Consider the following 10984-nt stretch of genomic DNA (forward strand, 5'->3'; position numbering starts at 1 on the left):
GGGTTCAAGTAGCACGTAAGGTTGATGGAGGCTCAAGGACTGCATCTAACTGATGAGTCCTAGGGATGATGAAACCGATCATTGGCTGTCCATGGATTTTTAGCAACCTTGTGAATACTTTCCGTCAAGAAAATACACTGTCGTATCTCGTATATCTTACTACTAAAAACAGGAGGTTGCCTGGTCCAGCACATTGGGTCGAAGGAAACCGTCGTAAACGAATGGGAGCAAGGGCATATCAGACACTTCATTTTTGGAAACTGATACGCTTCCGCCCCATTCACGGTCGAAGTGAATTCGCTCTTCAACTGACCATCCAGCTAACTCAGGAGTGCAATACACCTGAGCCTTTCAACGGCGGGTGAAAGGACATGTTCTGTGCTCCGTGATGAGGAATACGCTCACCAGGGTCTTCTTATGGCTGACGATGACTGGTCAACTGGAGACGACTGTTTGCAGTCCAGTGAAAAGATCAACGACCAAGAAGCACACGCATCGACAGGCACCAACTACAGCGAGTTTCTATAGGCGGTTTGTCAGTAGGGGGAAACTCTAACGCCTTTTTGCTCTGAAAAGTTCATTTAAAACAACTGATCAAAACCGCAGTGGCGGTGTACTTTTCAACAGAGACACAAAGAACTCTCAAAGAACTCTATAAATTGACCTGATGGTCTGCAGTTTGCTATAATGTGACGTCATTGTCAGGTTACCGTGTCGGTATTATAAGCCCTCACCTTGAGAGAATCATGTGTGCAAATAGTTCCTGACCTGTACGATTTGAGAACGTGAAAATGGGTGTATTTGGGTTGACCACAAGCTCTGATAAAAAAACGGACTGTAATGCTGTTCCAGGTGATGTTCGGAAGCTGGCTCCTTTCTAACTCGTTTGGCGTGGACGATAAAAGTAGTCCCCATGACAGGGTGCTTAATTTACTGCAGGTGATATAAAGTAACGGCGCGGTATCATTCCTCTTTGTTATATCTGCTGATTCGCCAATCCGTGGTATCTGCTGCTGACCTGCTCCAGTGCCTAGTCCCGGAAAAAAGATCCATAGAAGGGAACACAACAGCTATATTCCGAACAGGCGAGTGCGAGAGCGTGTGTGCCAGTGTGTTGTATCGTGGGTGGCCGTCTATCAGTTACGCCTGCACTGAGCCTGCCAGACTACGCGATTGGGAGAAGACAGAGAACTCGGGACACGGTCGTATTGTCAGGACAAAACATACAGCGCGTCTGCGTAAATATATAGGATGACTAAATGGCCAAATATGGTCGTTCACTTGTTCGGTCTGTACAGCCAATGGTGGTGTTCCGGTCCTGAACACTTTCAGACCCACTCCGCTGGTCGTATGTTGCTAAGCCATGTTTGGTGAGAGCCGCCAACTCACCTACTTTCCGGACGTGTCGTAGCGATGGGGACCTTGGGGATGAGTCACTCTCTGCACGTGTGCTTTTTTCCATGTCTGGGCGCGTCCTGACAAAGTGCGAGAGCGTGAGTGTGTGCGAGTGCGAAAGTACAACGGTCTCAAGCCATTTACTGGAGGGACACTGTCTGAACTTGGTCCAGTGCTGACGCACACGGTCTGGCTTTGGTACGAGGCTGTGACGCGCTGCATATTGCGGAGGCGCTGTCTGACCTTGATCAACGCTGACTCTCGCTGCCGGGGCTTGATGCAAGGCTACGAAGCGCTGCATATTGAGGGGCGTTGTCTGTCTAGCAGAACTGAGGGTCTCAGTGGATTTCGGGCATTCAGTGGATGCTTTCAGGAGTCGGACCTTTCTGAACGTCTTGTTTTTTTTTCTTGCAGGCAAAATTGAAGCTATGTTTATTTGCCAATGGAGCACGCCTTCTACCTGAGAGCAGCAGCTCCCCCCCCCCATTGCGACCAGCTGGGTCGTTCCCGCGCAGCTTGAAGGAACTCGTGTGCCGTAGGGATCCTGCCAATAGCCTCAGGATACACATTTGAATTTTGAGGGAGTGAATGCCAGTCTGAACTGGAACGGCCTTTGGTGGAGATATTTTCAAGGTCGATTTGGTTGGGACATTCCGTGCCATTCCGTGTCTACCAAATAGTTCACCTAACAAAATCGAAACAATTGGTATTTGAAAGTTTATTCTGGAACTTTGTTGAACAAGTTTCAAGGCGGTTGTCTACCAATTTTTGCATAATGTAGACGGATGCGTTTACGCACCACGAAGCACACCGGAATGATGCGAAATGTCATTAAATCCAGTTTGAACTTTGTGCACACACTAAAAAAAACGAGAATTTTTCAGCCCGTTTGATAAATTAAACAGGAACTTTGTCTTCAAATTCCATTCATAATTTCTCTGTCTGGTCATCCCATATTATAAAACAGGCTATCCAAACATATACAAGGCTTCCTGTCACAGTTAGCACGCTTTCGAATAGATTCTCACTCGTATCCCTGTTAGATACACAAATTTTTCTTGATCCAGACAGTACGTATTTGAAAGTTTATTCTAGAACTTTGTTGAACAAGTTTCAAGGCGGTTGTCTACCAATTTTTGCATAATGTAGACGGATGCGTTTACGCACCACGAAGCACACCGGAATGATGCGAAATGTCATTAAATCCAGTTTGAACTTTGTGCACACACTAAAAAAAACGAGAATTTTTCAGCCCGTTTGATAAATTAAACAGGAACTTTGTCTTCAAATTCCATTCATAATTTCTCTGTCTGGTCATCCCATATTATAAAACAGGCTATCCAAACATATACAAGGCTTCCTGTCACAGTTAGCACGCTTTCGAATAGATTCTCACTCGTATCCCTGTTAGATACACAAATTTTTCTTGATCCTGACAGTACGAATCGAGGCGTTTCAATGTTGAACTTTTTTCCACCCGTTTGCTAACCTCAGGAAAACACGAAAGTGGTAGCTGGGCAAATTGAAGTGGGGATCTACCGTGACATCTTCGACAAGCTTGAGTAACTAAGGTTTAGCTAGAAAGAGGTCTTGCTCCAAAAATCTTTTATTTACCAGAGATTATCGTAAATTCTCCCCCCCCCCCTCCGTAACCGTAGCAACCCAATGAATCGGGGCTCTTCAGGTTGCACAATAAATCGCCATTGGACCTGAGTTTATTCCAACCATACTTCAGGAAACTGCGGTATTCTGCATTCTAGTCAAACAAAAAGGCCTTTCTTTCAAACTCAGAAGATGTTCTAACAGTTGATGGACACCCCTGGATGACAGGTGCCGGTCCCGTATTGTATTTGGATTGCTTTGTGTTTGATTGTTTTCGATCTGAAGCAACTTCCATTTTGCACATTTGTGACTAACCGGTAGTCCGCTTCGAAAATCTGTTGGACGAAATTGTGGATCCAATGAATTTCGTTAAAGCGCGTAGGATGCTTACTTAGACGGCTTGCGGGCCCAACGTCAACTCGATGTTCTACTCTGAACCCCCAGCCGTGGCACCCTTTGGGCGCCTAACTGCCATCTCACCAGAAGAAAGCACGAGGGCTGGGCCCATTGCCAGGTTGCCCAAGCCTAGACATGGGGAGTCGAGTGACGCCGGTCGGGTTCGAACCCCAGGCCTCCCGGTTAGTAAATTCGCGTTTTGACTACTGATCCATCTCGCCCCGCAAAATATACTTGTTTGAAGATTAATTTTTTTAAGGGAGACTTAACTAAGGTGCATTGCTTGGTTCTGGATTTCTTCGCCAAGCTTATTAGTTGGATTTCAAACGTTTCATCATCAGTCGAGGTGACGTCGGCAGTAACGGGTTGGTATGTTGTTCCAGCATATTGATTGGTATTCCCACAACCCGGTGAGTTTATCCTGAATACTCCATTTGTGCTCATTAAATACACTGGCAAAGGTAGACTCACCCCACCTCTGTAGGTTTTGGGTGGTTCTGAGGAACAGGAACGCCTTTTATTCCAGAAGGTGGTGGGTTGAGATCAAACCTCGTGTCCTTCTAAGGTTCGTTATTCGATTAGACTAACAGTACAAAACCAGGACTTGGGTTTCTGTCTTAACAGGGCTCGGTACATGGGTACATACCCTGTGTCGTGCAGGGGTTCGAACTCCGGTCAAGCGTGTTACGGCGCTTGTAGAATCTGAACGTATCAGAATAATTACGAGACCGAAGTGAATGTGACTCCCACAAAAACCGCGACAACCCACACAAATGTGTGGCTCATCGGGGGAGGCAGGTGGGGTCGTAGCTCCTTTGAGAGAAAAGTTGTGAATGCTGGGAGAAATCAGTCATCCGTATGTCAAGGTATTTGGGTAAGGTCCGCGAACAGCGTCTTTAATCTACCGATGGTTTGTAAACATAAAACAAGTCTTTATTTCACTCTTAACAGCATCTGATGAGTACCACATGAAACTTCAATCACCTGGATTCCCACTGACATTTACGACTTGTCAGCTGTCAGCACCTTGCTTGATGGTTTGGTCGAGAACCGGACGCACCGATGCCTACCTATGCGTTGCATTCAACCCCAGTCGCCATGCAAGACAATGCCCATCTGGTAGACGAACTGCACATTCAGTGCTTGGCATCAATCACGGAAAGAACGAGAAATTGCTCGCCATCATCACATGCGATTGAACACGGAACTCCAACGCATCAGGAGATGTCACGTGAACGAATAAAACTGCACTGGATCACTTTTCCGATTATCTTTGCAATCGAATTAAATTTAGCGTTAAATCTCCTTGGAACCAGTTGAAATAACCACTAGTGCGAGTTGGGAAATTCGATGATTGTACTTTATTGCACTCGAGTTTTGCCGCATGCTCAACATTATCAGTGCACTGTTGATGATGGCCATAATACAAATCAGAAGTTATATGCACTAATAAAAGTTTTTAGTATAGTTGACAATGGTGAGATGCCACACGTATGAAAATAAATACAATTGCAAAATGGAGCAAGTCAAAAGAAAAACTTATCGTCTGTGAGTTTGGCTGCTACACGTGTTCCATAATTGTCCGTGGACTTGGAGTGCTTGGCTCACTCCTTGCTCCCTGCGCGCGCGCGAGTCTGTGCGTGCTGACTGTGTTCGGTTTCCCTATATGTAGGTCCCTTTGCGTGGGCGTGTCAGCACATGAGTTGTTGTTACGCTCACTAGACGGTACAGACAATCGAATTCCGATGAGTCACCTTAATGTGACGTGTTTTGTGAGTATTCAAAAAAAATGACAAGTCTCGTGATCCAGTGAGCGGCTGTGAGCTGAACAGTCAAATGTGTGGAATCATTGAGTTGACATTTCACATGGGAAACCATCATCTTGAACTGGTCAAACTATGCGCACAAAAACGTGCCTGTTTTTTTTTCATTTTTCCGGTTGAACCAAGCCTCAGTGTGACTGTTTCATCACCGGCTGAGTCAAGGGTGATACAATAAACATATAAGGCATCAAGGAGCACCCGAATTCCTATTTGCTAGTGTAATCTTTGTCCACGTTATCATCCCAAATCCCTGCAGGATTGTTTCGACTCGTGAAATCTCCTTCCAGAATACTCAGACAGACCAGAGTCCTGCCAAACAGCATCTGGGAACCTCAGAAACTGATTTCGCTGTGTCTATAGCTGGCAGTCGAGAAAAACCAACACTCGGTGTTGCTCGCCGTGCACACGAGTTGCTGCTACATTCCTGCAATCGTCAACAGGAGACAGTAACTGCTGTCGTGAGAGTATGCCGTATCCGAGATTCTATATCAAGGCAAAAATAGGTGATGATCCTCTTTAGTGAAGATTAACACTACCAAGAGAACACAGAGAATTCGTGCAATTTTGTCGAATGTGAGTCCGAATCAGTCCATCCCGAAACTATGCAGAAGACTGTCTCGAAGAGACTGGACCTTACCCTGGTGTGACGGTTTGCGCACCTCAGCGATCCACCGATCTATACTGGGGATATCCCCGCGACACTCACAGAGTCTCGCATACCAGGTTGGTCAACAGTTAGAGCCCTGACGACACAGTTTTCTAGCCCTCCAGGTCGGGGGTTGGAACACGTGGTGACGTGTTCCGTAGAAATGGTAATGCATTTGCATTTCCCTCCAAACACCGCTGCCTTGCGGTTGGGTTTCTGAGCCAAAGGCTTTGGTCCAGGACCCTAATCGTCCTCCTGTCTAGGTGTGGGCGCCCTGGGACTATCCCAGCCCTCGTACAACCATGACATTCACAGCTAACAATACCCTCTACGGTAGTGAAGCATCGGTGTCGAACACTGATGTCATGCTGTCGATGATGATGATGACGATGGCGATGATGATGATGATAATGATGATTCGGAAAACCATGTCCCTGCGAAACGTGTCCAAATGGAGCGCTTTGATTCACAACCGAAGCCTAGTTCGTACTATGTCGTCTTACCGCGCTTCAGCCGGAAGCACTTCATACTTCACACACAAGTTTAGTCCACCAAGAAACACCAAAAAATTGAGTCACTAGGAGTGGAATTCTGGGCAAGCAAAATTAAAGGTTGTTTGACTATTGGCATGTTCTCCGAGCTTGGCAGTCAGCTGGTAAACGTTTCGTCATTACGCGAGGATACCTCGTCAGTACGCGATTGGGTGGGACGGTTGCGTTTGTATAGTTTCCGTGAATCTGTTCTGCTCGACATCACATGCGAGATTTTTTTCCCAAAAACAAAAAAATCCACAATCACCTAAGGAAACACTTTATCTTAGCATCTTGTGCGTTTTAATGATCATTAAGGCAGCCAACCGGCAGAATAAGGATAGCTGAGGCTCATCAATGATATCACAAGGACTATAGTATAGCTAGTGTCGTGAGTCTAACAGGCCAGTTTTCATCGACATAGGGTCAGTAAGGAAGTAAACATTCATTGGTCGTGTTATTCAGCAGTCTTTCTGGCAGGCAAGTCGGCTTTGCCGGTCAACATTCGGCAGTCCGTTGAGGATCTTAACATGCTTGAGGGTCGTAGACAGTTTCTGCATACTATGATTCTGATTTATGCTCGAGAAGGTAGAGTCGATAAAGCTATTGCGAGCCGCCAACTGCTCTAGAAACGATGGCGTAGCAGCAGACAATGGCATTAGGTACTTACTTATCAACAAGGTACTGGCACACATCTAGTTATTTAGGTTTCAGCACAACGCAGTACCACTGTCTTTACAGCTTTGTTCGCGTCTTTACACAGCTCCGGGGTGTTACCTGATGACCTGTTGGTAATACGATTTTACCATTCATAGGATTGTACTATCGGGTAGATACTAATTAGCTAATGGAATGCCGTGGACCACAGTTTTCTTAATGCCTTCTAAATACCGTGAACCCGAGTCTGGATAGCCGCTTAATGGCTTGGTGCGCTTAGCCAAACCAGAAGGCCAATGAACGTACGAACCAGCTGATCTATTAATCACTGACGCGTGTCATGCGCAGCCGAAAACAGGCTGTTCATAAAGCTCACGCGGAAAGTTCTAGGCGGGCCAAAAAGTAGTGCTAAAAGTAAAACTCATCTGTCACGGGCAAGTGAAGAACAACCAATGAAATCTGTCTTGACAAAAACGGTTATTCCATTGGCTGTTGTGTAGTCCAGTCACGTTCGGAGCTGGTTCTTCCAATATAGAAGCATGCAGCCTACGTTCCAGGTGTTCACAGGGTGGACCGATGAGTACTCTAGTAGCACACAAGACAGACCCTAATAATCAATATGGTTCTGTATGTTGTGCACGTCCACGTGATCAAGCTTGCATTAGGGAAGATGAGCTCCTCGGAATAGCTTGCTTGTTTCGGGGCATCCAGAGTCTGCGTTTCCGACAGTGTCTGCTGCTAAAAGATTTTGTTCAGCTCATTGGACTAGTAGAGACTGCAGGTGAAATCAATCAAGAATCCGAGCTAGTTGTTTGCAGATTCTGAAGGCAAAGCTACCATGCATCGGTGAAAATGACAAAACAACCCGGTAGGCGGTGAGTGTGCCATGTACGCACAACTACTGATTGCTGCAAACACATTTATTAAACCTGCCATACTCCGTATCATTTGTCTATTTCACTATCGCGTATACCAAGACAGAAGAAATCCGTGCAGTACACCCTCTCAAAAGCGTCTGGCGAATATTTTGTGTTTTGTGTTAAGCAAACGAAAAAAGACACGCTTTGGAAGCATTTTTTCTAATCCAAGGCAAAGACCTTCAAACCAGCTTCAGAATGTGAATGCAATTGCCAAAAAAAGAGAAGCGTCCAAACACTGAAATTGTCGGGCAGAGTTTGGGCCAGGATATGCTTCAAACTAAGTAGGTAGCTATCCAACCAACAGTGAAGTGATTACAAAATTCTCAGTGACAGATAATTGCTAACTGGAAGCTGAACAGTACCGAGCAAGAACTCATTCCCCTCTCGCTCCTCTGTACGCATTTTCATATGCAGTGTCTACAGTCCGCAATACACGTGTTGGGCTCTAATCACCTTATCAGTTACAAAGCTTTGCTTCTTTCCGGTGTCATCCGCGGCGAATGATTGTATACATTTTATACGTCTGGCCCTTTTACTGTGGTAACCACAGCCCGAGCGTTCTCTTCTATCACGGACACATTGGAATCTTTTGTGCAAAAGGGGAACAGAACTGAAACTTAAGTGGTTGGTTTCGCCAACAATCTTACGACCTGCTCTGTTGTTGACTGTGATAACCTCCGAGAAATCAGAATGCCCCGAGCGGAAACGTTCGCGTGACCGTACAGAGGCGTGAAACAAATCAATAGGGGAAACAACCAATCATGTGCAGGAAACACAATCATCTGGTGGAGCGAGCTGTCCAATCACGAACGAGCACCTGCATTGACTGACGGATCAGCGAATGGGCCGAATTGAGGTGCGCTCGGTTAACAGGGTTGAAGTGGACCAAACTAGAGAATTGACCCCAATCGATGATTTTGCATAGTTCTGTTCGTTCTCCTTCAAAGTATTAGTCGAATGACGAAATTAAAATGACTCAGTAATAGAGTTTCCGAGTTTTCAGCATCAGAATCACCTCACAAGGCGGTAGGTTTGCAATCCCGCTTGTGAACGGTTTTTATTGTAGACGTAGTTACAAAGCCAGACGTCTTACAACAATTGGGCTCAATAGCAATTCATGTGTAGTTGACGTTCTTGACATGCGGAACTTGTCAGGTTGTCAGCACAGAAAACGTCGAGGTTCAAAAATGTGGCAGCAAGGTCAGTAAACGCAAGTGGGGCAAGTGATATTCATAGACTTGATAGGGTTTTACCTACTTACGGGGTGTCAACATGCAGACTGATGTCCGTAAACTGGATCTGACTTGTTACATTAGGAAATAAATAATACTATGATGGGAAGAATCACTCATAAGCTTGGTGAAAACTCTTCGACGCTGCGGCCATGATATCCTTTTGAAACTGCGCACGATCAAGTTGAAACCGGTCAGCTTGATCTATTTGTTATGCCAAAAATTACTCACAGTTGTCCACATTTCTTAAAGTCGGAATTACAGACTCAGTAAGCATAACTAAGTGGCAAAAATTCTCTCGGCCCATGTGGTTTCAAAGTACCGCGCAAAAAATACGTTGCAAACAAAAAGTCCAAAACTTCCATAGTTAAAGAGCGAATTCTTCGTATAGATAACGGTCGTTCCCAGAAGTCATCGCTCTTGGAGACAGACGGTAACAAGCTAAGTGTTGAGCAACCAACTTGTCGAATAGCAATCATTCAAGCAGTACAGCGGATATTATTAGACTATCGCTTCTTCGAATGATAAATACACGATCAATATAGTATTGTATGGGTTCCATATACGCCCCACACACAGAGAAAACATTGTAAAAGTGTGGACGATGTACGATTTCTTTAGCGATAGAATCAGTTCCGTGTTACTGGTGACCGTTATTATAGATGGTACTTTAGCCTACATTTCCAGTCCGTCGCCGAACTGAATTGTGGACACGCCGGACGTTCTAACTGGTCAATGCAAACGTTGCAGTCACACGAATTCGTTACCATGAAGTAAACTGTCAGTCAGTTTGCTGTAAGTCGCCCCAGAAAGCCCGAAACACACTGAGACCCTAGAATTCCACCAAAATCTCAATAAGGAAGCCGGCAAGCATCCAGGCTAGTCAATCACTCAAGCAATTCAGCAAAGCCTGATGAGTGTTCAGGCACGCCACAGAAGCACGACCGAATGTGATCAGTGTTCAGGCATTTCACAGAGGCACGATCGATGTTGATGGGTGTTCACTAACGCCTATCAGACAGCCTGGATCAGTGTCAGAAAGTCCCATTTAAATAGCGTCGGGCCGGTGTGACTTTTGCACTCGTACGTTCTCTCTTGTTTGGAATAAAGCTGTTGTGTTCCTCATCGGTGAGTCTTTTCCTGGCACCAGGCACTGGAGTGGGAGCGGCAGTCAGACAGAACATGTTGAAACTAACTTGACCTTAGGATAATTCCCTCATTCATTTGCTTACTCCGTCTATGTACTTTTGACCGGTTGTTTTGCTTATCTGTACCCGCCACTCACCTTGCCGCAGAGGCCATCCTGTCCGACACTTGCGTATTGGAATGTGTGTCTGTGTGTGGATGTGCGCAGCTGACCTCCTTACCCATGTGCGTTCATGTCCCGTTTGTTGAGCCTTGACTGCCTTGACTTGTTTTCTCATGGGTTCCGCGTGATCGCACGTCCAATGGGAATCACGAGACCGTCGTCGGAATGGAAGACCGCAACCCACGTTACTGAGCCATCATTCGCTCGCCGTTGTTCGGTGTGCGGCGTTGATACTGCCCTGTGCCGGTCAGTGACAGACCTGTGAACTTGCTGACACTATGAACGCGAACAGTTGAGGTTTGTTGTACACATTTGCTTACCCTTGTGTAAATAGTTGGTTTCGAAAACAAATTGTGGACGAACAGTCAGATGTTCAACTGAATATCCGGGAATTCGCGGGCTCGAAACTTCCAACTGGATATCTGTGAGATGTGCACAACAGGGATAAAACAGCTTCGTTTTTCAGCATAAAGT

General features: G+C 45.8%; 1 protein-coding gene across 1 annotated transcript in view; it reads right to left on the reverse strand.

Annotated features, from left to right (window-relative positions):
- The window catches only part of T265_05741 (hypothetical protein), a gene marked incomplete at both ends in the record, with an annotated part of 28732 nt that extends 18160 nt beyond the window's left edge, over window positions 1-10572 (reverse strand). Inside the window, one exon of the mRNA XM_009170814.1 lies at window positions 10487-10572. Within this exon, the coding sequence (XP_009169078.1) occupies window positions 10487-10572 (86 nt within the window). The remainder of the gene's footprint in view (window positions 1-10486) is intronic.
- Window positions 10573-10984: the final 412 nt, after the last annotated feature.

Source organism: Opisthorchis viverrini (assembly GCF_000715545.1).
Source record: "Opisthorchis viverrini unplaced genomic scaffold opera_v5_113, whole genome shotgun sequence".
In the NCBI taxonomy this organism is placed as follows: domain Eukaryota; kingdom Metazoa; phylum Platyhelminthes; class Trematoda; order Opisthorchiida; family Opisthorchiidae; genus Opisthorchis; species Opisthorchis viverrini.